The 27,459-nt window shown below is 55.0% G+C and overlaps 1 protein-coding gene across 3 annotated transcripts in view; it reads left to right on the top strand.

The window, feature by feature from the left end:
- SBK1 (SH3 domain binding kinase 1) overlaps positions 1–19,636 on the top strand; it is a 51,343-nt gene extending 31,707 nt beyond the window's left edge. For 2 of the 3 annotated variants that reach the window (XM_012759359.3, XM_012759358.3), the window contains exons 2-4: positions 13,599–13,831; positions 15,155–15,357; positions 16,032–19,636. In XM_012759359.3, the coding sequence (XP_012614813.1) occupies positions 13,606–13,831; positions 15,155–15,357; positions 16,032–16,871 (1,269 nt within the window). In that variant the 5' untranslated portion in view covers positions 13,599–13,605 and the 3' untranslated portion in view covers positions 16,872–19,636. Of the gene's footprint in view, positions 1–1,534; positions 11,476–13,598; positions 13,832–15,154; positions 15,358–16,031 lie in introns of those variants that run through there. The other variant, XM_012759360.3, reaches the window with a different exon arrangement.
- Positions 19,637–27,459: the final 7,823 nt, after the last annotated feature.

The raw sequence follows: 27,459 nt of genomic DNA on the forward strand, positions 1-27,459 counted from the left end.
GGCAGTCACTGGTGGGGCCCAGAATGTTCCAACTGCCTCTGGGCACTGGGATGGCCCTGAGGGGTAGGGAGACAGGGCAGGAGTGGTGCTGGACAGGACAGAGCTGCCTCCTCCTCCCGGCCCCAGAGAGGCTGCGGCTCCTGGCCCCCACTGCCTCCAAGGCAGCTTTCCTGAGTCTGTTAGGGCCCCTGCTGGAGCAGGAAGGGGCTTCTGACGCTAAGCCAGGGCTCAAGGCCTTGCAGGGAGGAGACCCTCCCACCTTTGCAGCTCAGGTGCCTGCCAGCCCTGACCCCAAGTGTCTCTAGGAGGCACAGTGGGACCCACAGTTGACACGGCTTAGTGGTGAAAAGCACAAGCTCTAGACCCAATCTCTAGCTGTGTGACCTTGGGCAAGGTGCTTAACCTCTCTGTGCCTCGGATGCCTCATCTGTAGAAAAGGGGGATGATATTAGTATCTGCTTTGTAGGGTCATTTTGAGGAGTACACAAATGGATGTTTGTAGGGTGCTATGAATGGCATCTAGTACCCATGAAGGGTTTGCTGTTAATATACATCCTCAAAATCCCTGAGCAGAAAGGGGATGTTAGCCCCACTTTAGCAGATTAAAAAAATGGAGGCTCAGGGCTGACAGTTCCATATCTGGGGTTCAGGGAAGATTCTGTCCACCTTTCTACCATTCACACAGTCCACAGGGCAAGGCCAGCCTAAAGGAGGACCCAGACTGGGCCCTGGCTGTGTTCTGTTCCGAACATCTCCCCAGCCTTTCTGCCCCAGGCCTCTGCTCACAGCAGAGAGGAAGCTGTGGCTCTGGCCCCGGGGCTCCCCCAGAAGCCTCTATTTATATGACCCACTGGCCCCTGCTGCTGGCATCTGGGTTTGCAGGTCCAGGATAGAGACTAGAAAAATGTTTGCTCAGTGGGTGACCTTCGTGTGTTCTGCCATACGCGTGTTCCCTGCCTCCCCCACGGCCAGCTTAGAACATGCACAGAGCAGCGTCCGTCCGGGATTGGCAGCGCTCCGTGGTAAAGTGTGCCCGAACTTCTCCAGCTTGCTCCTACTTTCCACTCCTAGCTCCATCATCTCGCACCCTCACCCTGTGCTAGAGGCATTCAGCCACCAAAAACCTGTTTTCACTGTCCCAGTTGCCCAGGAGCAGAAGTCCCGGTTTCCAGGCACAGGTCTCACTGAGGACTCTTGGGGGAGGGCTGCTCCCTAGGCTTCAGTTTACCCTTCTGTCCAGGGGAGGACTGGACTAAAGGTTCCTTGGCTGTAAACTTCCTTCTTGTTCTCACTTTCTAGGGCTGAGTCCAAGCTGTTCTAAGTTTTGGTCTTCCCATACCCCCTCCTCCAAGGACAGTGGTGCAGTGCCACTGTGGCTGGCCTCAGGGTCCCTGAGTGCAAGGCCCAGGCCAGGTCCATGTCTCTCTACCTCCCAGGGCGCGGTGCACGGGCTGGCTTTAGGAAGGGTTTACCCGGGCCTGGGGTTGGGCCTGCATCTCACTTGGAGTGAAAGCCAGGTCCCCGCTGTGGCCTCCACACGTCCTACATTGGCTCGTAAGATGGGCCAGCCCTCCTCACCTCTACCCTGTCTCCTGCCCCCAGCCCCTCACCCACCACTTGGCAGCCACCCCCCACACCCCGGGCCTCCACACTCCACATTGTCCCCTGCAGCGCCCACGTCCTTGCAGCCCTCTCACCGGGGCTCACCCTGACCACCACGACAGTGTCCTTGCCCTTGCCCCGGGCCTCCACACTCCACATTGTCCCCTGCAGCGCCCACGTCCTTGCAGCCCTCTCACCGGGGCTCACCCTGACCGCCACGACAGCGTCCTCGCCCTTGCCCGCCCAGCTTTCCCTTCAGGACATCACTGTCGCACACACGTCTCTTACCGTCTCTGTCCCTGTCTGCCTCCAGCCCAGAGTAGGTGCTCAACAGATATTTCTTAAATGTTCTGGAACCAGACAGATCGCCTCTAAGCCGCTTCCTAGCTGTGACACACTGGTCATACAACTTAATCGTCCCTTCTCCGAGTCTCAGTTTCCTGAGCTGTGAGACAGCAGTCCCCAACCTTTTTGGCACCAGGGACCATTTCACGGAGGACAGTTTTTCTACGGACCAGGGAAGGGGGTGCTCAGGTGGAGGGGAGCGGCTGTACGTACAGACGAAGCTTGGCTCGCTTGCCCACCGCTCACCTGCCGTGCAGCCCCGGGTTCCTAAGTTTCATGGGAGACAATTTTTCCACGGATGGGGCAGGTGGCTCGGAGCTCAGGCGGGGATGTGTGGCCCCTTCCTAACAGGCCAGGGCCTGGGGGATTGGGGACCACCGCTATAAGAGATGTCATGGGAATAATAATAGCTGCTATTATTATTCCTCAGATTGTTGCGAGGTTTAAATGAGTCAGTATATATTAAGTGCTTATACTTTAAGCTGTCTGTGTCGGCTATCGCTAATAATACTTCAGCCTGCACCACTGTTGTCCCCATGTCGCTGCTGAGGAGGTGGGGGCCCACAGGCAATAAGTGGCCTGCCCAAAGCTTCCTGGTTGTGAGTGGCTGTACCACCCGCACCTGCGCTGGAGCTTGGGGAGGGCAGGGAGTGAGGGCTGCGGCTGAGGAAGGGCCCATCTCTCCTGGGAGTCTCTGCTCGCTCAGCCAGCTCTCTGGAGGCCACCACTTGTCCCTGGTGGACACCCAGCCAAGGCCCCTGGCCTGTCAGCCAGTGGTGGGTGACCACGTGCTCTCTGCCCTCCACTCCTGTTGACACCCCTGAGTGCCAGCCTCCCCGTGCAGCTAGGCTGGGAAGACCTCTCCAGCTTACTGCCCCCCCCATGCCCCCAGGGGCCACCTTGGGCCCTGGGCCCTCAAGTGGCCAGGAGGGCCAGCCCCAGGGCTTTCACCTCCTCCAGGGCCCTGCTGGGGTGGGCTAGAAGAGACTGGAGGCCTGTTCTAGCTCTGGGCACCAGCTGCAGGCAGGCAGCGTCACAGGCTATTAATAGCCACCAAGGATGTGCCCTGAGAAAGGGGCGCACTGTACACCAGCTGGGAGGGGAGGCTGAGGCAGGGCCTGGAGCCAAACATGGGGCCTCAGAGCACAGGGAACCCAGGCTGCCCCTGCGGGGGAGGGCAGTGAGGAGGATATTGGGTTCTGGTTTCTGAGGCTTAATCCTGGGAAATGGGGTGGCTGGGTCAGACGATCCCCACAGCCCCTGCCGGCTCCAGTGGGTCCTAGGGGTAAGATTTAGCAGAGCTAAATGGTCTTCACCTATAGAATAGAGAACCAAGGCACAGTGAGGGTATGGCTTCACCCGAGCTCACCTGCAGGGTCAACGGCAGAAGCAAGGTCCTGGGCCCCGCCGTCCAGCAAACTTGCTGAGCATCTGCTATGTGCCCATCATGTTAAACAGGCATTCTCAGCTCCATTTGACTGATGGGCAAACTGAGCCTTAGGCAGGTGGCACAACCTGCCCGAGGTCACACAGCTAAGGGGTGGAGCCTGAATCTGTGCCCTCTGAGGAGGAGATTTGAGAATGTTCTCTTCCTCCTTCTCCTCTTGAACCAGAATAGAATGTTTGGTGGAGTCTGATTTGTGTCGAAGGACCGAGGAGGGGAAGAGGCCTTATCCAGAGCCCCAGTCCTTCTGATGTTGAGTGTAGAATAATGCATGTGTTACATGGGAACATTTGTCAAGGGACAAGGTCCTGGGCCTTATGGTGACCCACGAAGGAATAAGAACCAGTAGCTTGGCTCACTTCATAGACTGGAAGACTGAGGAGGAGAGGGGATGGCCAGGGCTCCCTGACAACCAGGGCACAGGCCAGAGTCTTTCCCAGCAGCTCTGGGTCCCCTGCTCCCTGGCAGTGAATAGAGGAGTCCACGTGCAGGCAGACAGATTTCTGTACTGAAGTGCTGAGCCCAGGGGCGATGGGAGGCTGGGGACATCCTTCAGGTGAGGTGTTTAGAGGCAGAGAGCCAGGCTGGGACATTCACTTTGGGGACATAGAGGGAGGTTCCTCTTCAGGCAGGGTGTTAGGGGGCTCCCAGATGCCCCCACATTCCTGAGCACAGTGACCCACTGTGGTCATTCAGGGCAGCCAAGATGGACCAGTCATCCTCCTCTGGTCCCTCTCAGGAGTTTGGCCTTGTCTGGTCCCCAACCACACCTGGTTCCTTTTGCTCCCTGGACCCAATAGGACCGTACCAAGTGAAAAGTTTCATTCCTACCCTTCCTCTGTTCCCTCGGTCCCCACCCTTCTCCCTAGTAGGTCATTTGTTCATTCATTCATTCGACAAATATTTATTAAGTGCCTACTAGGTGCCAGGCACCAAGTTAGCCAGAGTGGTATGCAGCAGTGAACTAGGCCAGACAGCAAAGTCCCTGCCCTCCAGCTACTTCCGTTCGACTGGGGGAAAGAGACAGGCAGGATGGATGTCAGAAGTCGGCAAGTTACATAATGCATTAGAAAGTGATATGTTCTACTGGGAAAACACAGAGCAGGGTATGGGGGTCAGGAGTGCAGTAGGGCGGCCTGAGTTGAGAAGATGTCATTTGAGCAGAACTTGGAGGAAACTGTGTGGCTATCAGAGGGTAGAGGTGTCCAGGCAGAGGCAACAGCCCCCAGGCAGGAGGCTGGCATGTTCAGGGGACAGCAGGGAGACCAGTGTGCTGAGTGGGGTGTGGGGAGGGAGGTCAGAGGGTCAGTGGAGGGCTTTGGAACCAGATGGGAGCCCGTGGAAGGTGCTGAGCCTGGGGGTAATGTGACACTCCCTGGCTGCTGTGTCAGGAATGGACTGTGGGGGCGGGCAGGGGACCAGCTAGGAAGGTACTGCAGAAGCTGAGAGGTGATGAGGTGACCAGTGGGAGTGAGTGATGAGGAGTGGCCAGGGTGGCAAACACCTTTCTTAATGTCTGGTGTTGATTCTAAAGTTATTTTATGCAAATACATGCAAATGAGAAACCTTATTTCCCTTCATTTCAAGGTAGCTTACTACATACCTGAGACTGTCTGGCCTCATCCCAGAGTGATACAGAGGCCCAGAGATGGCCAGGGAGCTGGGGGCAGCTGCTGTGTTCCCTCTCCTATGTGGCTGGGGGAAGGCCAATGGCACAGCTCTCTGGGGGCCATCGGACACTCTCCAGAAATTCCAAATGCACCCACACTTTAACCCAGCAAGCCTATTTATAGACTCTATCATACAGATACACCTGTGCACTGCAAAACAGCTCCGTGCAAGGCTTCTGTACGTTGTTTATAGTAGTAGTGAGAGGGTAGCTGCCACCCCAGTCTCTATAGTAGGAGTTTGGTTAAATGAATGGCAGCATATTCGTATGTACCTTTCCGCCCTGGGGGCCTGAGTTCCAGTTCTGCTGCAGTTCTCCTGCCTGGCCGGCCCCCTGTGCTCCTGCAGCCACCTCCCACCTTGCCCTTGGTGCTGGGCTGGCCTGGGTGCTGTCCATGCCTGTGGTGCTGAAGACTATGGGGCTGGAGGGAGGCCGGTGCTGTGAACCTGAGACCAAGAGTAGAGAAGCGGAGGTAGAGCAGGGGGATGTTCAGGGTTCAATGCCTGGCGCTGCTACTCAGGAGCTGAATGACTTTGGGCAAGTTGTTTAACCTCTCTGACCCTCAGTGTCCTTATCTACAAAATGGGTTGCTGTGAAGATTGAATGGCAGCAGCAATGTAAAGCCTTGGCACATTGATAAAATAAATGGCAATTTTTAGTGTATCATTTTAGAGACAGCAAAGCATAGTGGTTAAGCTTCTGGGCACCAGAGCGACGATGCCTGGATTTGAATCTTGGCTCTGCCACTTACTGGATGGATGATCTTGAGCAAGTGATATGACTGCTCTGTGCCTCAGTTTCCTCATCTGTAAATTGGGGCCAACGATAGTCCCCATGTCATAGGATATTGTGAGGATTCAATGAGTTCACTTACATGAGGCACTTGGCATATGACAGGGGTTCCCTAAGTGTTAGCAATTTATCATCACTTTCCTCCCTGTCATCATCGTGAGTCTCATGACAGCACTCCAGCCTCTCTGTTCACAGTGACCAGGGTTACTCACAGCCACTCCCATCTGTGCTGTGCTTGGGGCCGGGGCTGTTAGAGGGAGACAGCACCTTGTCCCATGGGTGCTCCAGCCTCTAGCCCGGCCCTGCCACTCTACGTGCCTTTGAGCCAATAACTGTTCCTTCCCGGCCATCAGACTCTGCATCTGTAAAATGGTGCGAATGATACTTCATGCAGGTCCCTGAGAAAATAGCTATGTCCCTATAGGGTCACATTCAGGAAAGCCAAGATATAAAAAGTTACAATTTCCCAAACACGTAGAGAATTAATCACTCGGCATTTGTCACACCCTGGCTAAGTGCTGGGAATAGCAAGATGATTAAGGCATGGATGGGGCTTGCTTTCAAGGAGTTCTTAGGTTTCTTGCTGGGTGGTTAATCCCCTTCAAGGCCTATTCAGGTGTCACCTTCTACCGGAAGCCACCCTGATATCCACTGCCATTCCAAGGACCCTCCGTGGAAATGCTGGAGCACTGACTATTGTCCTGTGTCGGTGTTTTCACTGCCACCCTGCTTTGTAGACGCATTCCCATTTGTCTGGTGCACTGCTCTAACCTACACCCCATGCCAACACCCAGCACAGTGCCTGGCCCGAGTGGGTTGCAAGTTACATAAACCCAAGTCAAACGAGCTTAGTTAAGCCAAAAAGGAAGTGTATTCATTCATGAAACAAATGTCGAGGAGCATAATTGGCTTTAGATGTGCCTGGATCCGGGCTCAAAGTCATCAGAAATCTCTCCACCTTTCTCTCATCTCTATTTAGCTTTGTTGCTTTATTCTCTAGCGGGTCCCCCCACCCCCTCTGCATGGTGGCAAAGCCAACCCCCAGCAACTCCAGACTTGTGTCCCCTAGTTTTGCATCCCAAGGTGAGAGGATACCTCTTTCCTGATGGCTATAACAAAAGTCCTAGTCCTAGATCTCTGTGGGTCACCTTCGGTCACTTGTTCATCTCTGAACCAGTCACAGTGGCCTGGCAGATGATGGGATGGGTCCACTGGTTGGCCAGGCCTGGGTGGAGACACCTGTGCTGAACCACGTGGGTGAGAGAGGGCCATTACCCAAGGCAAGGGGCATTGGTGCTGAGCGGGAGAAACATCATGTGCCCATTCAAGCAACCATGGAAAATGCGTGAGCGAGTCAAGGATTGGATCAAATCTGATCGTAAATCAGTTTCTCCAACCACGTACATCAGAAGGACTGGGGGAGGAACGTAGAGGCGGGTGAGGGCATGTGGAGGGGTGGAGGGTGGCTCAGTCACACAGGCCCCAGCCCCCGTTGCTTTACAGAGGAGCACAGTGAAGCAGGTGAGAGCGGTCTGAGGTGCTCCCTGTCCGCCCCCTGGGGCCTGGAATACCATCACAAGCCTGCGTTTGTTTTCCACAGGGATTTGTGAAGTGAGGAGCAGTGACCAGTCAGTGGCATCCTTCCAGGCCAGGGCTTTGCTAGGGATACCCCTGGAGTTTACCCACGCCAGGAGCACAGCAGCACAGGTCCAGCGCTCTGAGGGAGGGGACTGGACATGGGGGCAGAGGATCTTAGCATCCCAGAGAGAGAACCAGAAAGGCCTGGCTGGCATCACTAGATCCGACCTCGTCCCCACTGCTTCCCCAACAGATGAGCATCCAGCCTCTGCTTCTACCCTGCAGCGAGGACGCACTTCCGCCCCGCCGCGTCTTATTTTGAGCCGCTGCCTGTCTGATCTGGCTTTAGGGGCCTCGCAGGACACAGTGCGGAAGAGCGTGGGCTCTGAGGCCTGATGGCCGGAGGTCAGTCCCAGCACTGCTAACTACTCACCTGGGCAGGTGCTCAGCCCCTCTGTGCCTCCGCATCTGTCCCGGTCCATTCTGTGCTGCTGTAACAGAATAGCCTGGACTGGGTGATCATAATGAACAGAAATGTATTTCTCACAGTACTGCAGGCTGGGAAGTCCAAGATCAAGGTGCCGGCATCTGGTGAGGACCTTCTTGCTATATCCTCTCATGGTGGAAAGGAAAGAGAGAGGGAGGGAGGGACTGGCCAAAAGGGGCCAAATTCGTTTTTTTCTAAGGAACCCTCTCCTGAGATCATGGCAGAGCCCTTATGGCTGAACCATCTCCTAAAGGTCCCACCTCTTAATACGGTTACAATGGCAATTAAATGTCAACATGAGTTTTAGAGGGACATTCAAACCATAGCAGTATCCCTTTCTGTAAAACAAGGATAATAATAATAGTCGTACCTACCGCTCAGGGTTGTGGTGATTATTCTATGATTGAATCCACAGCACCTGGCATGTGTTAAATGCTCAGTAAACATTTGCTAGGGTGATTTTCCTCCTGCAAGACAGGATAAGAGCAGGCCCCCTTCTCTTTGCAGGCTGGTCACCCTCCACCCACTCCTGTCACTGGGTTCTTGTCACTTGGTCCCCAGTGTTATCCTGGTTATCCTTCTCTGGCCACATTCTGGGCAGTTGAACACAATGAGGGTCATATCTTAGCTCTTTTGCTTACCTACGACATAACCTCTGAGTTGGGGCAGTGCCTGCTGCTGAAACAAACAAGCTCCCATCTCAGCAGCTAACACAATAGAAGTTTCCTTCTGGCTCACGTGACAGTGAAGAGTGGGTAATCCTCCTTGTCATGATTTGGGGACCTAGGCTCCTCCTGTCTTGTGGCTTCACCACCTTTTATGGTTTGCAGTGCTCTGCAGCAAGCCATCACGCAGAAGAAGAGAGACTAGAGGGAAGCTTCCCCAGTTCTTGGAAGCCCCAGGCAGGCAGGGACACACACCACTTCTGTTCACAGCCCCGTGGGGAAAGGCAGTCACGTGGCTGCCCCAGATGCAAAGGAGGCTGAGAACGTAGTTCCCTGCTGGACAGCCACTTTCCAGCAGCGACTTTGTAGTAGAGAAGAGGAAACACACATTTTTGGTGGACAGTGGCTGTCTCTGCTACGACTGTGGGCAGATCACCAACCTCTTGGGCCTCTGTGCTTCGTCTGTAACACAGCATCGCTCGACCATGGCGAGGGTTGCACAGCTCTGTACATTTACTGAAATCATTGAATCGTACGCTCCATGGGCGAGTTTTGTGGTATGTAAGTTACACCTCAATTAAGCTGTTTTTTAAAGTTAGGAACCATCTTGCCCCAGTCTTAGGGTTCTTGTGAGCCCTCAGTGAGAAACTTGGCCAAGCTGGCAGCACTGTGATGTGTGGTGGGGACCTGGGGTTCCAAAGTAGGCCTGAGCTGGGTGATGAGGTCACTGTAGTTGCATACGGGTGGCTCCCATGGCTCCCAGCTCCAGCCGCCCGGCAAGAGGAAGTGGTAGGCGGTTCGGTCTTGCCCCTCCCTTGGGAAACCCTCCCCAACCACGGTGGCCCTCCCAGCATGTGGCAGAGCCACAACTTCTGCTGTGAAGTTGGGGGACCCCACCCGCGCTCAGCAGCACACATAGCAGGTGGAGGCCTCCCTGGGGGCCAGTGAGGACACACGCTTGAGGTGCAAGGTGGGGGCCCAGCAGCTTGAGTGTGGGCGGGGGCGGGGCCGACTGCACGGCTCTAACAAGGTCAGCAGAGGCCTCCCCTGCTGGGTGTTGGCAAGTTCACAGCCATCAAGCCCACAGCTGCTGCTGGAAGTGGGTGCAGTGACGAAAGTGATGATAAAATACTTGGAGGATCAAGTTCCCACTGAGACTCTGTCCTCTTCTTCCCTACTTGGCTACTAACGGATGGGGGGAGATGGTCCCAGCATCCTTGGGAAAGCACAGTGATCAAAAGCACCAACTTTGGAGCCAATGCCGTTGCTAGCTGTGTGACCTTGGGCCAGTTGCATAGTCTCTGTGCTTTGCTTTCCTCCTCTCCAAAGTGGGAATGATAATAATACCTGGTTCTTAGAGTTGTGAAGATTGAGTTAGTCCTTAGAACAGGGACTAGCATGCCGTACGTCCTATAAATGTTGGTGCCATTATTATAACTGCTGTTGTTACTGTTTTCTTCATCATGTGGATGTGGAAGCTGAAGCTCAGAGAAGTGGTGTGACTTGCTCAAGGTCACCCAGCTAAAAAGTGGCGCACGTTAAGATCAAGGCCAATCCTGCAAGCCTCAAGGCCCGTGCTGTTCCCGTCACTCCCCACTGCGCCTCTCAAGTCACGTGTGTCGGAACTGGGTCAGAGGCAGCGTGTACCTGGGGGATGACGCGCAGGCGTGTGGATTAATTCCTTGTCTCCTGCTGACACCTTGCAGAGAATAGGCCTGAAGGGGGAAGGAGGGGTGGTGGGGAGAACCCCAAAACTGGACCCTACGGAACCAAGGAAAGAGAGGGTTGAACCTGGTCTAGCCCCTGCCTCTGGGGAGCTCTTGGCTGGTTGATGGGACAGAGAGGGACACAGCTGAGACTACCCCTCCAGGACTTCCTGGAGGAGCAGGAGCTCAGAATAATGAGGCCGGGAAGAGTGAAACAGGCAGGAGAGGTTGGTCGGGAGCTGTGAGGATATGGAATAGGGGACACCAGAGCTGTGGACCAGCTGTGTGGAGTAGTGGGCAGAGCGGGGGCTGCAGCTGGGGGGGAGGGGCACACGTGGGGCCCAAACCTGCCTACATGGCTGTGCCCCGCCCCACCCAGGGCCTTCCTGGGCAGCTGAGGCCATGGGTGCAGGGAGGAGCCAGGCACCCAGTCCCTGGGGGAGGGAGGGCTGGTAGCCACTGGCAGCTGCCAGTCCAGCGCCCAGCGAATGCAGAAGAGCCCGAAGTGACCTGGTAGGGCCAAAGCCCAAGGCAGGAGAGCTGCACACATGTGTACACATGTGCTGCACGCACGTGGCCCGCCCACCTCAGCAGCCCTCGGGGAGTCCACACACCTCAGGAGAAGTAGGTCAGCAGAGCAGCCGGCGTCTGTCCCTGGCGGGCGGGGGAGGAGCTGGAGGCAAAGAGGGCTGTGCACTCATCTGAACCCCCGGGGACAGCCCCACTCCACGCAGAAAGGGCCCAAGGACACTCTGGCCTGAGGATGCTGCACAGGAACAGCCGTGCCCGTCTCTGCTGGCGTTGCGGCAGCTGCCTCCGTTTCCTAGCTCAGGAGCCTCCTCACCCAGGCTGGACGTTTGACTGCGGTTGGAAGAGCAGACCTTTTCCAGCCCCTGAACCCAGGGAGAGACTGTCACGGAGAGATGCCGCCCCACGGCAGCCCAGGGCAGACCCAGTGCTGTGCAGCCAGAGCTGGGACTGCATGGAGACCTGGCGACAGGGGCCATGTCCGCGTTCGGGTCAGCACGCCGAGGGTAGAGAGGAAGGGCACGCGGGACCGGGCTGCCGTGGGCCTGTGACGTGGGCTGGGGCAGGCTACAGACTAGACTCTCCGAGGACAGTATGTGGCATTTCAGCCAGAGTCCCTGGCACCCGTTCAGGTTGAAATGACTAGGAAAGCAAAGGCAGTAAGTAGCTGGGCGGGGGATGGGGTGGAGGGGGGTGGTGGGGGTTCTGCTAGAGTAGGGGAGATGGGCGGGCTCATGAGCGAAGGGAAGGGGTGGGCAGAGGGGTGACGGGCAGAGGATCCCGAGGAAGCAGAGGGTGGGAGCTGGGGGGAGGGGTGCCTCCTCCCCAGCCAGCTGAGAGGACGATGCAGATGGAGCTCCGTTTGGGGCTGGGTGGGAGGCCAGGAAGTTCCTCCTGATGTTCCTCCTCTCCGTGTGAAGTGGGAGGCTGGGTCGTGCCGGAGCGAAGGGGAAGGCGGGGGGGGGGGGGGGGTGCAGGGGGTGCTTGGGGCCTGGAAGAGAGCTGCTGGGCCAGGATGCAGGATGAGGACTCTGTGCTCCCCTCCCCAGCCCTCCGGCCACGGCCAGCAGCCCTTGCTCAGCCGGGGACAGCAGGGGTAACAGTGTTAGCAGCAGTTCAACACCGGCACCCGCAGACACCCACTGTGTGCCGGGCACCAGGTGCTTCGCGTCTGTTAACTTACTTAATCTTCACAACAGCCCGTGGGGAGAAAGTGCTGTTATTATATCCTTCTTAGAGATGGGGAAACTGAGGCACAGGGGGACGAAGTAGCTTGCCCAAGGATATCCAGCTAGCAAGTGACCGAGAGTGGGGATTTAGACCCAGGCTATCTGGCTCCCAATCTGAGCCTCCTCCCAGATGGCACTGTGGTGGCTGTCCTTCAGGGAGTGGGGGGGGGGCTGAGGGGCAGTCTGGGGTGCTAGGGCGATGCATCTGGGATTAGAGGGAGAAGGGAGTGAGGGAAGGACAGAGGGAGGCTGCACTGGGAGGCAGGCACCCAGCAGCTGGAGGCCTCTCCTGCCACTGCACATGCACACGCACACCTGCACCCGGGAACTGCTCAGCTCCTGCACCCCCACTTTACAGATAAGAAAGGAAGGCCCCAGAGTGGCTGCCTGGAAGACAGGGCTGGGGAGGGACAGGGGCATATACAGGGACGGAAGGAAGCATTGGGGCGATGGATATGTCTGTGATCTGATCACAGTGATGGCCTCATAAATATATACATGTGTCAAAATTCATCAGATCATACGCTTTACATACATGTAGCTTGTTGCACATCAAATATACCTCAATAAAACTGGGAAAATGAAAAATAAGGGATAAAAGAAGGAGTGAAGGCCCCAGATGGAGAGTTAGTTCACTGTCACCCACTCAGAGCCTTCAAGAGTCAGGTCCCAGGCTGGGTGTGGTAGCTCACACCTGTAATCCCAGCATTTTGAGAGGCCAAGGTGGGAGAATTTGTTGAGGTCAGGAGTTCAAGACCAGCCTGAGCAACATGGTGAGACCCCAGTGCTATAAAAAATAGAAAAATCAGCCGGGCATGGTGGCTCGTGCCTGTAGTCCCAGCAACTCGGAGGCTGAGGCGAGAGGATCCCTTGAGCCCAGGAGTTTGAGGTTGCTGTGAGCTATGTTGATGCCACTGGGCTGGGTCTTTGTGAGGTGGGTGCTCTGGCCTTGTGTCTGGGGGCAGGGGCTGGGGGGCCGGGACTGCAGCTGCAGTGCGTGTGCCTTGTGTGCGTCTGTGCTGGGGGAGGCCCCGCCAGGCTGCGTTGGCGTGTGGCCGTGCCTTGTCGTGTGGCCGAGGTGTTTGACGCGGCAGCCGCTGCCTCAGACCTCCCCTTCACGTGTCACTGTGTTTACTGCCCGTCTCCCTCTGGAGTGTAAGCCAGGGATTCACAGCCGTGTGTTGAGCGATGTGTCCCCAGGGTTTTGGACAGCCCTGGCAAACAGTGGGTGCTCACTGATGCTTGTGAATGGGCGCACTCGTGTGAACTCAGTATCTGGCTGTGTCTGTGTGACATAAACACAGGGGCCTTGCCTGACGCCGTGTGGGTGACAGCATGAGGCAGATGGGCTGGTGGTACCCAAGTGTGCGGGCAGGGACAGTGACTGTCTTGGGGAATGCTGGCTCAGGCTCGGCCCTTTCGGGAGGATGCTTCTCGCCCCCTTGTGGTCATCTTGGGCCTGGCATCTGGGCCCAGCCTCAAGATTTCTGGGTGCTGGGGAATGGGGGGAGAGCCCTGGCCTGCTGACACACTTCATGCCACCACCCCAACAGGGAGAAGATGAGCGTGGGCTGCCCAGAGCCTGAGCCGCCCCACTCCCTGCCCTGCTGCGGGCCGGGGACCGCCCCTGGGCCTGGTGCTGGCGTGCCCCTTCTCACTGAAGACATGCAGGCGCTGACCCTCCGCACACTGGCAGCCAGCGACGTCACCAAGCACTATGAACTTGTCCGGGAACTGGGCAAAGGCACCTATGGGAAGGTCGATCTGGTGGCCTACAAGGGCACAGGTCAGTGTCTACAGGGGACAGGGTTTTAGGTCGGGGTGGGGGGCATGACTGGGGCTCTCCAGTTCTCTCCGTGGGGCCAGGAGGCCAGCAAGGAGGCAGAGCCAGGGGCCTGGTGGACAGGATGAGGCCTGACGCAGCCCAGGGAGGAGGAGACCGGGCAGATGGGGCAAGAGAAGGAAGCTGGGGGACATGCCCAGGGGCCTCTGCAGCCCAGGGGAGAGGACAGGGCTGGCAGCTGTGTTTGTGAAATCAGCATCATACCCACAATAGCTGCCCCTGAGGAGGTGGACAGAGAGCTGAGGGTGGGTGCTCAGAACGAGGCTCCACACCTAAATGGTGGAGGGAGATGCCTGTGGGGTCAGTATAGCCATCTCCATTTCTCAGATAAGGATGGTAAGACTTGGACAGATTCGGTCACTTTGCCAAGGTCACACAGCTACAGAGGGTTGGAACTAGGATGAAACCCCAGTGGTCAGCTCCAGAGCCTTCTCGCTTAGCCACTGAGCGGGGTGGCCCCCCATGCTGGAGGCTCACTGTGGTGCCCACTCAGCCAGCTGGGGCAGGAGGCTCTGTGCCAACCAAGGGCAGCAAGAGGAGCACTGGATGTAGGGTCACCTGAGCTTTGCTACTTGCTTACTATGTGGCCTTGGGCAAGTGATTGACCTCTCTGTTGGTTTCCTTCTCTTGGTTTCCTCTCTTGGTTTCCTTCTCTGTCAAACAGGGTAATATTATTGCCCCCTTATGGAGCATGGCTTGTAAATGCGAAGTGCTGGAGGCAGGGCCTGCGATGCGTGAGTGCTCTGTGGACACATGCATGCGTGTCGCACAGCTGCACCAGGTGGGCCCAGACACCTGCCCAAGCACAGAGTCGGGGATGTGTGTCTAGAAGTATCTCCTTTCTTCTTATTCATTCATCCCTTTAACAGACACTTGCTGAGTACTTACTATGTGCCAGACTTTGGAGACACAGCGGGGAACAAGACAGAGGTCCCTGCGCTCAGGGGCACAGACAAGATAAATAAGCATACAGTATGGCAGGACAAAACGAGAGCAGGTGGAGGATGCGGCAGGCCCTCCTCACCACCCCGTCATGGAGGGTGCAGCCTGGGGGTAGGGGACCCAGGTGATCCTGCCTTGCTGCAGGGCCTTGGGCAAGTCCTTTCCTTTTGCTGGGTCTCCCATCTGGAAAATGAGGACAGTCCTGCAGGCTGGGCCCCAGGTTGTGCCTTGTCACTAGGACAGGCTGTGCAGACAGGCACGGGCGTGCCGGGTGCAGGACAGCAGGGAGAGGGGCTTCACTGCCGTTGCCGTCACTCCCATCAGGCACCAAAATGGCACTGAAGTTCGTGAACAAGAACAAAACCAAGCTGAAGAACTTCCTGCGGGAGGTGAGCATCACCAACAGCCTGTCCTCCAGCCCTTTCATCATCAAGGTCTTTGACGTGGTCTTCGAGACGGAGGACTGCTACGTCTTCGCCCAGGAGTACGCGCCCGCTGGGGACCTGTTTGACATCATCCCTCCGCAGGTATTAGGAGGGTAGCACAGTGACAGAAGAGTGTATGTGTGTGGTCAATCAGTATTTATTGAGTGCCTGCTGTATGTCAGTTACTAGTGGGGGGCCAGGGACGCACAGTGAAGACAAGGGCCCTGCCCCTGTCCTAGTGGGGAAAGACACCCACAACAAGCCGCTCCAGACAACATCAGATTGAGATAAGCACGAAAGGAAACAGCCAGAATGAGGGGATAGGGTCCAACAGCGCCTTCCTCTGGAACTGCACTGGAGGGGAGGTGTCAGGTCCCCTTGGGCAGGAGGCCCCACAGCAGGTGACCCTGGAGCTAGCAGGAGTGGGGGAGATCCAGGCGCTACGTTCGAATCCGCTCTGCCATTTGCTGGCTAAGTGATGAGACTCCTGGAGCCTCCATGTCCCCCCAGGGGAATAGCCACCGCGAGGGTCTGATGAAGACAGTGCTGAAAGGCCGCTTAGCGCAGCACCAGCGAGCGCTCCTCCTTCCTTGGGGTGCTGAGGTTACCGGGAAAGGGTGGGAGGCAAGAATGGGCAGGACGGAGAGGGAGCTGGAGAGGCCGGGCTGGGCGTGTGGGATGGGGTGTGGGCAGCTGGGACGGGAAGGAACTGGGGCACGGGGCGCCGGGGAAGGCCACCTCTGAGCGCCCCGCCCCGCCCCGCCGCCCCGCCGCAGGTTGGGCTCCCCGAGGACACGGTGAAGCGCTGCGTGCAGCAGCTGGGCCTGGCGCTGGACTTCATGCACGGGCGGCAGCTGGTGCACCGCGACATCAAGCCCGAGAACGTGCTGCTGTTCGACCGCGAGTGCCGCCGCGTGAAGCTGGCCGACTTCGGCATGACCCGCCGCGTGGGCTGCCGCGTGAAGCGCGTCAGCGGCACCATCCCCTACACGGCGCCCGAGGTGTGCCAGGCGGGCCGCGCCGACGGCTTCGCGGTGGACACGGGCGTGGACGTGTGGGCCTTCGGCGTGCTCATCTTCTGCGTGCTCACGGGCAACTTCCCGTGGGAGGCGGCGTCGGGCGCCGACGCCTTCTTCGAGGAGTTCGTGCGCTGGCAGCGGGGCCGCCTGCCGGGGCTGCCGTCGCAGTGGCGCCGCTTCACCGAGCCGGCGCTGCGCATGTTCCAGCGGCTGCTGGCGCTCGAACCCGAGCGCCGCGGACCGGCCAAGGAGGTCTTCCGCTTCCTCAAGCACGAGCTCACGTCCGAGCTGCGGCGCCGGCCCTCGCACCGCGCGCGCAAGCCGCCCGGGGACCGCCTGCCCGCCGCCGGGCCGCTGCGCCTCGAGGCGCCCGGGCCGCTCAAGCGGACGGTGCTCACCGAGAGCGGCAGCGGCTCCCGGCCCGCGCCCCCTGCCGTCGGGCCGGTGCCGGTGCCCGTGCCCGTGCCGGTGCCCGTGCCCGTGCCGGTGCCCGAGGCCGGCCTGGCTCCGCCGGCACCCCCCGGCAGGACCGACGGCCGCCCGGACAAGAGCAAAGGGCAGGTGGTGCTGGCCACGGCCATCGAGATCTGCGTCTGAGCCGCCCCCGCCGCCCTCCCGGGGCGGGCACGCAGCGGGGGAGCCGCCCCGGGCCTGCTCCGAGCCGGTGCCGCGGCCGGCAGGAAAGCGACCGGCCCCCGCTGGGCTGGAGGGCGTTGCGGGTAGACTAGGCAGGACCGCTGGCTGCGGGTCCGGCCGTCCGGCCCGCGTGGGGCTGGGGAGATAGCCACCAAAGACCTCCGAAGCCGCCTGGTGGGCGGGGCCGCGGCCCAGAGGAGCCCCGCCCCGCGGACCCGAGCATTCAGAGCCCCGCCCACAACACACGCCAGGCGCGAGGGAGCGGCGGGGCCAGACTCCCGGACACCTCCCTGAGCCCTGGAACCCAACTAGTTGCTCCTTCTTGGCCCTCACACCCCTGGCAGATCATCCTGCAGTCCCACCCAATTCCTGCACTCCCGGCCACCCCTCTCCCACCCTGGGCACAGAAAGGGACTGAAACGTTGGGCAAGGAAGGGGCTTAAAGCCCCTCCCCTCCCCCAGGCACTGGCTGGGAGCAAGGCAACGAGGGGAGGCAGCCGCCAAGCCCTGGAAAATGTAGCAAATGTCTGGTTGTCGCATAGGTGTGTTTGTATGTACGGGCCCCAAGAATCTAGTGACCCCCACGCCCCCATTCCACCGGCGAGGACATTGAGCCCAGTAAGGAAGGCAGCTTGCGGTGGGCCAGTAGCCACTGAGAGGCAGAGCTCTCTCCCATCCCCTCCGGCCCAAGGGACTGTCCTGACAAGTCCCCGGGATAGAAGGGCTCTCGTGGCAGGGGTCTCGCTGCCCTGCATCCTTAGGGCCAGGAGCAAGTGCAGAGCCAGGGGCTGGGCCCAGCCCCCCTGCCAGCTGCATCTTCTCCAGGCCCTGGGGCCTCTTCCAGTCCTCACTGCCCCAGCCTGGACAGAGCAGCTTGGGCTTCCAGCAGGCAGGAGGGGACTTATGCCAGGAATTTCTTCTGAGATTTTATTGGGGTCAAACAAGCCACCCTCCAATGCCAGGCTGACCCCATCATCCTCAATCTACCATGTTTCTGGTACTGGAGTGGCAGGAGCCGTGTGTGTGGGCACGAGAACGGGGGGCCATGGACGTGTGAAAACAGGTGTGCGCAGCCATGTGTGTTCCCGTGACTGCGCGTCCCAATGCCTCAGCCACTGCCCCCTGCCCAGGTTTCTCACCAGGCCGTGGTCAGAGGGTGGCCAGGCCTGCAGTTCCCCCGCCCTCAGGGAATCCGGCAGGGTGTGCCTGCTGGTTGGTCCAGGCCCCCAGGCAGCAAAACAGACAGGAGGAACCAGCCTCACCCAGCGCTCCCTCATGGGGACCTCCTGCCCTCTCTGTAGTGGCCTGGGACCCTACAATAACCTCAGCACAGGTGAAGCTGGCCTCTGTGTCTGACAGTGCCCTAGCAACTGTCCTGGGCTGCCCCTGCCTGGGTCCCTCCTGGGGTTCTGGGGCATTTGAGGGGCCTCCTTGGTGGACCAGGCTGGCCAGAGTGGACATCCATCACTTTCTGGCCTGGAGCCCCCACCTCTCTGCTCACCCTTCATTCCCACCTCGAACAAGGGCTATAGGTCCCCCTGCCCTGCCCGGGTCCAGTTTACAAACAGTGTGCGGTTGCCCCAGGGCCTGGCCCCTCTCCCAGGTATGCCCACTCCTCTCAAGACCCCACCTCCCCATGGGCATGGGGTCCTCCACATGCCAGGTAAGTAGCAGACCCCCCCTCCCACCAAGGGCCAAGTCTCCGAGAAGGCCCTGTCACTGCCCCAGCCCACCTGAAGCCCAGCCGGGCCATCTCTCCCAGCCGCGACTTCTCCTTTTGCCTTAGGCCTCGCGACATCCTGATCTCTCCTGCAATAACAAGGAAGCGAGATTCCACAGTAGATGTCCCTTGCGTGCACACCCCCCTCTCTTTGTTAAGATCCTGTTTGGGAGTCGACTCCCTTGTCGTAGTACCTAGTATGTTAGAGTCGGGAAGGGACCGTAGTGATGTAGCTCAGCCCTCATTTGCAGAGGGGCCAGGAGGGCGGCGACAAGCCTGACCCAAGGGCAGAACCGGATCGCAGGTCAGGGCTCTGCCGCTGCCTCCTCTGCTGGTCGGGCTGGGACCCTTTGCCCCCTTAGGAGAGGTGTTGGTCACAGATGTTTACCTCAGTTTATGTCACTGTCGAAGAAACAAAAAATAATAGCAAAAAATAACACCGTAGACATGAAGACTTAGAAGACAATAAAACACACACACACAATCTCCCCCCTTGCGATTTCTCTGTGAAGGTACAGTGTGTATGTTTGTGTGTGTGTGCGCGTGCGTCTATCCCGCCCCGGGCAGGCCAGGTCATCTCCGGCCTCTGTCCCAGCTCCTGTGTCCCCCATACTGCCCCTGTCCTCCGGTGCTTCCCAGAGGCCCCTCTGAGCTGGCCTGTGGGGTGTGGGGAGCCCCTGGGCGGGAGGCGGGGCCACAGGTCAGCTAGAGGGTCTCCCACCAGGCCCACTGAGCAGAGCCCCAAGGCTGCCCGATACTCCCTGAGCCCGTGCTGTGGCCGGTGGGACAGTCCTGGTGGCTGGCATCAGCATCCGAGCCTGGCTCAGGGCCTGGGGCAGGGGTCTGGGTGGAATCCCAGAAGTCCCAAAGCCCCAGACCCTCATGTCTTGCCACGCCCCACCCCATGTGTTTATAAATACTCTGGCAGCCTTTGGCCCTGAGAAGGTTTTTAAATGTGTTATTTACTTCTCTAAACATGACAATTGCTAAAAAATAAACAAAAGTTTAGAAAAATTACCACTGGGTGGCTGTGTGGTCTCAGTTTTGAGGTGGGAGGGCGCCCTGGGCACTCTGGAAACTGAAGGTTTGATCTTGACATGTTCCAGGCTCCCTGTGACCTCTCAGGCCTTGAGTAGGCCCAGGCCAGGGCTCAAGTGAGAGGGGAACAGGACCTGGGGGCTGGAGGAGGGGATGGGGAGAGACTTCCTGGCCTGGAGTCCAGCTTCAGCTTCCAGCCCTTCAGACTGGGCAGGAAGTAGAGGCAAAAGGCCCAAGGACCAGGGTAGGCCAGTTCACCACTCAGCAGTTATTTACCAAGCAACTCTTGTGTGCCAGGCTTCCTACTAGGGACAGGGACACAGCTGGGAGCAGGACAGATAGGGCTGCTACCCTCGGGCAGCTGGTGATCTGGTGACAGAGACAGACACCGCCCAGATAGCAGACTGGGCACTGTGAAGGTATGGAACTGGGATGCTCATCCAAGTTTGGAGGAGTCCTTGGAGGCTCCCTGAAGACAAGTCCAAAGGATTCAAAGTTCTCCAGGCATCGGCACGGCGGGGGCAGGAGGAAGCTGAACAGGCGGTGGGTGCAGACTCTGACAACAGGCAAAGTTCTTCTAAAGCAGGGGGAGTTGGGACAAGCTGTAGAGAGTTTCATGATTCAACATTAATTCAAGCTAAAAAGATTTATTTGAGACAAAGTCTCGCTCTGTTGCACAGGCTAGAGCACAGTGGCATCAGCCCAGCTCAGACCAACCTCAAATTCCTGAGCTCAAGGGATCTTCCTGCCTCAGCCTCCTGAGCAGCTGGGACTATAGGAGCATGCCACCATGCCTGGCTAATTTTTTTTCTATTTTTAGTAGAGACGACATCTTGCTGTTGCTCAGGCTGGTCTCGAACTCCTGAGCTCAAGCGATCCTCCCTCCTCAGCCTCCCAGAGTGCTAGGATTATGGCCATGAGCCACCGTGCCCAGCCCATTCAAACAAATATTTACTAATTACCCACTTGGGTCTGTCGACTCTGCCTTCAAGTGCAGGTGTGTGAGAATCAGCACTGCCCATGCAATGCTGCAGCTCTCCCTGGCCTCCTGCAGGAGCCTCCCCTCTGGCCTCCTAGCTCCCCTCCTGAGCCTCTGTAGGCTTTTCTTGGGACAGGAGCCAGACAGATTATTTTAGCTAATAAGACTTTAAAGGTGAAAGGAAGGCTGGTCCGAAGGTAGTGAGTTATCTCACGTGATTGTTCACAGTCAGTTACAGATTGAACTCCTTGTTCTACTACTTTCCCCCCTCCTCACTACTGCACTTGACTAGTCTTTAAAATTTAAATTAAAAAAATAAATAAATAAATAAATAAAGGTGAAAGGAAGTCTTACTAATAACCTATTTAACAGAGGAAAAATTAAACTATCAAACAGAAAGCAAGGGAAATAAACTCACAACAAAACTGCTCCCTTTGTTTTGTTTAATTAAAACACCTGTGGTCTAACTGGGTCCCTCTAAGACTTGGTTTTCTCAGTCCTGAAGAGCCCTAAGCAGACAAGAGGGGTGCGAACTTCCCACTCCAGCTCTCTGCCTCAGTGCTTGCCCCAAAAACCCAGATTCCAAGGACTCAGATAATCCAGCCTCACAGAGAAAGAACAAGAAACAAAGAACTCCCTGACATCTCACAGCCACTTCTGTTATCAGTCTGCCGGAGCAGAAACAAACAATTCACTTTTATTTTTTAAAAGTGCCAAACAGGCCGGGCGCGGTGGCTCACGCCTGTAATCCTAGCACTCTGGGAGGCCGAGGCGGGCGGATTGCTCGAGGTTGGGAGTTCGAAACCATCCTGAGCGAGACCCCGTCTCTACTAAAAATAGAAAGAAATTAATTGACCAACTAAAAATATATATACAAAAAATTAGCCGGGCATGGTGGCGCATGCCTGTAGTCCCAGCTACTTGGGAGGCTGAGGCAGGAGGATCGCTTGAGCCCAGGAGTTTGAGGTTGCTGTGAGCTAGGCTGACGCCACGGCACTCACTCTAGCCTGGGCAACAAAAGTGAGACTCTGTCTCAAAAAAAATAAAATAAAATAAAATAAAATAAAATAAAAGTGCCAAACACCTTTCCTCCACTCCCTGGCACTACCCTCTACCTTTTCTTCAGTGCTGTGGCCACACTCTCACTCTTTTCTTTCTTTTCTTTTTTCTCTTTCCTTTCCTTTCTTTCCTTCCTTCCTTCCTTTCTTTTCTCTCTCTTTTCTTTCTTTCTCTCTCTCTGCCTCTCTCTCTTTCTCCTCTATTTCCTTTCTTGGGAAAATAAATAAACTTTGTACTTATTTCTATCCTAAACTCTGTGTGAGAATTCTTTCTCCGACCTGTCATGAACATCTAGTAAGTTTCCACCCTAACAAAAGGCAAGTGAAGGTATTGGGGGAAAAATTGATAAGATCTGTCACTCTGTTCTGAATCCTACAACCACTTCCTATTCCACCTAAAATCGAAGCTGAAGTCCTTAGAGTGGTGTCCAAGGTCCCACATGGTCTGGCTCCAGCGCTTTCCAGCCTCACCCCTAATCTCCCCTGTACTGCCTGCCGCCACTCTGGCCTCTTGCTCACCCCTAATTCCCACCTTAAAGCTGACCTGTGTCCCCTTGTGGGGAGGACAGCAAGGCATGCACTCACCGCAGGGCTTTACCTTTGCCTTGGACTCTCCCAACTCTCCCCAGGCCCCCCCTCCCTTCAGGTGCCTGCTCAAATGCCAGAGGGTCAGAGAAAAAGTCCTGAGCAGCCTCGGTGGAGTAGAAGCCCCCTGAGCCTGCTTCATTACACACTGAGCATTCAGCGCCACTTGCAGTGCCACATGTCTGTTTGTTACCCATCTCTCCCAACTAGAACAGAAGTCCCGTAAGAGCAGACAGTGTTTGGCAAACTGTTATTCTCTGCCACCCCCCATGCTTGGCACAGGGCCTGGCATGTGATGGGCACTCCGTGACAATTTGTCAAATTAATGAATGACTGCCCAGTACTATTTTAGGGTCTGAGGATATAGCAATAAGCAAGACAAACAACCCCTACTCCACCCCTTGAAACTTACTTTCTAGAGGGGAAAACAAACATTAAATAGGTTGCATAACTGTGGGGGGGGGGACGAAAAGGAGGAAAAAGCCCCATCCTAACCAGATCAGAGGTGGAAGGACTCCTACCCAACTACCCAAGGACCCATACCCAAACTTTCATCTAGGGTATGTTAAAGAAAAACTCTTGTCATTTCAAAGCGTCTGCAACTTCTCTGAAATAATAAGGGCAGATACCTAGAGGCAATAGTTAGTAGTGGATTTATGGGTTTTCTTTTTTAAAGGGTAGATTGAAATGCACACACACAAACAGCATGACGGGTTCCCCAGCTTGGCGTACAAACGCCACCTCTGTAGCACCCGCAATGTATCGCAGAATGCCAGGACTAGCCGCTAGGGGGCGGTGGCTTCCTATAATCGCGTCTTCTGCCTCTGGTGTCTGGGCTGAACTTCACGAGGCAACTTCATGCATCGCCTACGGGACGAAGCCTTCGCGGTACCACACCAATGGCTTAGACCAGAGGGTTTCCAGCCTCACCCACGTGCTGCATCAGACCTCCTGTTTCCCCTTAGGTCCTTTAGTTTAGCCTGGGTCACCTCCCTTTGGTCACAGCGAGCTACTTCTTGAGGGCGCTTAGTGTCCCTTCCAGTCCGTAGTCTTCCATCTGGACCAATTCGATCCATCAGAAAGATTCCAATAGCACTGAACTTGAGAAGGAAAGGGGAGCGTAGTCTTGACTCCTTTCCCCCAAGGTGCTCCTTGAGCCCTCTGCAGATTTCCCCACTCCTCACCAGTGACAGGTAAGCATGCCAAGGTGAGCAGCCCCAAAGATCCCATCCTACCCTCGCACAGTGAAGTAGATGACTACGTGACTTCCATGTGCATCGGTAAGGGACAGTCCCCACACGGCATGTCTCTCTCTCAAAAATGTCAAAACCTATACACCCCTCTAGTGTCGGTTTAGGGTGGAAACGTGGGTGTAAGAAGCTTAACTTAGAGGTCTTTACCGGCAGCAGAGGGGAAGAGAATGTTCATCACCCAGCCTGGTGTCAGTAGAGCTTTGGGGCAATGGAGGGATTCAGAGGTTTCGATTTGGAGCTAAAGAAGCACAGAAAGAGAACAATGGCCCCGGAGGCCAAGGGCATACAGGGATAGCCAGGAAGTAGGCTGGGCATGGCCTGACTCGGAAGACAGCAAGCCCTGCTTTGGAATCCTCAGAGAGATCGTGGAAAGGGCTTGGTTACTATGCGGTAATGGGGCTCAAGTCATTTTATTTCAATGTTAAAGGACAACAGGGTAGAAGGTGGAAAATTTGGGGTCACAGTTCATTAAAAATGTGACAAGGACCACAGGATGCTAAGAATGATGTGAGACATAGTGAATATCTGCATTTTTGCATGTTCAGCATTCACTTCCCCTTCTTTGGGGTCACAGCATCCTTAGCTTCCTTTGGGGACCAGCCGTCCCATGTTCTGGAGCCATGTGGCTCAGCTGATCCTCCCTCCACTCCACTCCTTGTGGGGTGGCCGCAGTCAGCACAGCTGTGGGCTCAGGCATGGACACACAACCTGTTAGGCAGCACCTGGCCTTTTTCTACCCCTAGTAGGGGGAAAGTGTTCTTTCATTGGAGTTGCTGAGCATGTGGACCTGCTGGTGGCTGTCTTTGCCACCACGAGGGTAGATTTTGGCCAAGCATGAAGTCAACACAGAGTAAATGAGGCAGGACCAAGAGATGAGGAGAGATGGATTCTGACGGCATAGTTTGAACACAGGGATCCATGTCTGAAATTAGATTCAAAGGTCTTTTTCACGTGCAACCAATATATTCTCATGAGTTCATTTGAGTTTGGTGTCCATTACTTGCAAATAAAGGAGTTCCAACTGGTACCCAGGGAAATCTGATGTGTGACACCCCTTGAGCCTCCAAGACCCATGAGCCACCAAGCCTTATAACAGCTCCCGAGCAATACCAGTAACCTTGATTACCGGAAGCTGCTGAGCCCTCTGTGACTGATACTGAGATGACTGCTGAACTCACCAGCACTCATCTGGTCTCAAATGACTGAAGAGCCAACCCAACCAGCATGTTTGAAAAGGAAAAGTCCAGGGTGGGGCCGACTTTTGGTGCAGCTTAATGCAGGACACCAGGATAGTTCTCTATGCTCTCCTTCCTCTGGGCTGACTTCCTTCTCAGACGTCGTCCTCTCTCCTAGTGATGTGGGACTGCTGCCAGTGGTCCCCGTGAGAGTCCTTTTCCCAGCCCTCCTGTCCCAGTTAGTGTTTGCCTTGTGCTTGGTCGGCTCTGACTGGGTCCTGAACATCCATCACTGATCCAGTCGCCTTGGGCTGGGCAAGGTAGTTCTCAGATTGGGTGAGGCCTTTGTCATATGCTCCACCTCTGAGCTGGAGCCCCACCCAAAGTAATCGACGAAGAGGGTATTCTCCAGCGGGAAATCAGCTTTCAGTTTCTTGTCTCTTTGATTATCAGATGCCACTTTGACACCCACCACCTCCCAGAAGTGCCATCACTAAAGTGCATCCTGATGTCACTCGACTTTCAGCTATGGGGGCTGCAAGACACATCCTAGCAATCTGCTACTGCCTTAGTTTCGAGGAAGTCAGGGAGGATCTCAGCTCTAACATTTTTTCATGGCTTCCATATGAAATTTTCATGAAAAATATATTTTCGGGCTAAAGGTAGAAGTGTAGCCAAAAAGGTTCACTTCTTTTTTCTTTTTTTAATGTTTTACTTTAAATTGTTATTGCTACCTAATAGTTGTGTATCTCTACAGGGTACAAGAAGGTTCAGTTCTATAAAATAACTGGGTTGCTTCTTTGCAGACAGGGCAAACTGCCTTTGTATTTTTCCTTATTTTCCTTCATTTCTACCTACATATGTATGTGTTTTAGGAACCAAAAAGTATTGCGGTAGACATCTTCTTTAAGGATGACCCTACCGGCCTGGAGTGGTGGTTCACACCTGTAATCCTAGAACTCTGGGAGGCCAAGGCGGGAGGATCACTTGAGCTCAAGAGTTTGAAACCAGCCTGAGCAAGAGTGAGATCCCATCTCTACTAAAAATAGAAAAATTAGCCAGGTGTCATGGCACATGCTTGTAGTCCCAGCTACTTGGGAGGCTGAGACAAAAGGTCGGTTGAGCCCAGGAGTTTGAGGTTGCTGTGAGCCAGACTGATCCCACAGCACTCTAGCCCAGGCAAGAGAGTGAGACTCTGTCTCAAAAAAAAAAAAAAAAAATGTATTGGAGAAGAAAAAAATGGAAGAAATGATGACTGAAATGGATGGCTAGCTGTGCTAGCATCTATTACTATGTAAACTGTCCTCTTCTGCCTGAAATTCCACTTTTGTCATGGTTTAAATTCCCATCGATGCTAGTAGCCATTTCCAAGTTTCCTATTTGATTCTTCTGGGTGCAGATTTTTGACATTTTCCATATGAAATTTAATATGTTATCTAATTTTTAAAAGGTCCCCGCTGGTATTTTAATTGGAATTGCGTTTGGGGACATTCGTATTTTTCTGAGGTTTTAAGTCTCCCATTTTCTGATGCTAGCCTCTAACTCCGTCCTCAACACATGTTTTTATTCATAGAGAGCATGCACCTTCCCTGCTCAGTATGTCCCCAGTAATATGAATGTGAACGAAATGTTTTCCTTTTTCCACTTGTAGCCAATGATTTCTTAAACATCAAATTGTTTCATCTCTTCTTTTTCCATAGTATTTCATTTTATTATTCTGGAGTGTTTGGTAGAAGCTCCAAGATACTGTTTTGTTTTGGTTTTGAAGGAAATGGTTTTGGTATGATGTTTGCTGTTAGATTTAGGCAAAGAACCATTATCATATTTAAGTAGTTTATTTGTATTCCCTTTTTTCAGTTTCTCTTTTAAGAGATAGATGGAGGTGGGTGGTCTTGCTATGTTTCGCAGGCCAGTCTCGAACTCCTGGGCTCAAGCGATCCCCCACCTCAGCCTCCCAAGGAGTAGCACAGACTACATGCCACCTGCCAGCTACTCCCTTTTTTGGTGTTTTTTTTGTTTTTTGTTTTTTGTTTTTTGTTTTTTTTTTAGAAAAAGCACTTGAATTTTCCAGCTGACATAGTCACACCGTCATTCTCCTTTAGTGTTCTGTATACAATTATGTTGATCAATTACTTGATCATTCCTAAAATAAACTCTATTTGCTCTAGGTATGTTATTCTTTTCGTATACAATTACATTTTACTAACATTTTATTTAGAATGTTTACATCCAAAACATAGGGAGATTGATCTGCGATTTCCTCTTCTTGGCTTGTCCTTTGTTTTTGTTCTTGTTGCAATTTGTTTGTTGGTTTACGATGTTTATCAGATTTTTATATTAGGGCCATGCTTGCTTTTATAAAATAAATCTGAGTTTCATCTTTTCCTATGATCTAGAATAGTTTAGGTAACATTGGAATTACCTTTATTTTTATTTATGTATTATTATTATTTTTTTTTTTGAGACAGAATGTCACTCTGTTACCTAGGCTAGAGTGCCATCGCATCTGCCTAGCTCACAGCAACCTCAAAGTCCTGGGCTCAAGCGATCCTTCTGTCTCAGCCTCCCGAGTAGCTGGGACTACGGGCATGCGCCACCATGCCCGGCTAATTTTTCTATGTATTTTTAGTTGGCCAATTAATTTCTTTATATTTTTTTAGTAATGACGGGGTCTTATTCCTGCTCAGGCTGATCTTGAACTCCTGACCTCGAGCGATCCTCCCACCTTAGCCTCCCAGAGT

Source organism: Microcebus murinus, chromosome 19, assembly GCF_040939455.1.
Source record: "Microcebus murinus isolate Inina chromosome 19, M.murinus_Inina_mat1.0, whole genome shotgun sequence".
Taxonomy (NCBI): domain Eukaryota; kingdom Metazoa; phylum Chordata; class Mammalia; order Primates; family Cheirogaleidae; genus Microcebus; species Microcebus murinus.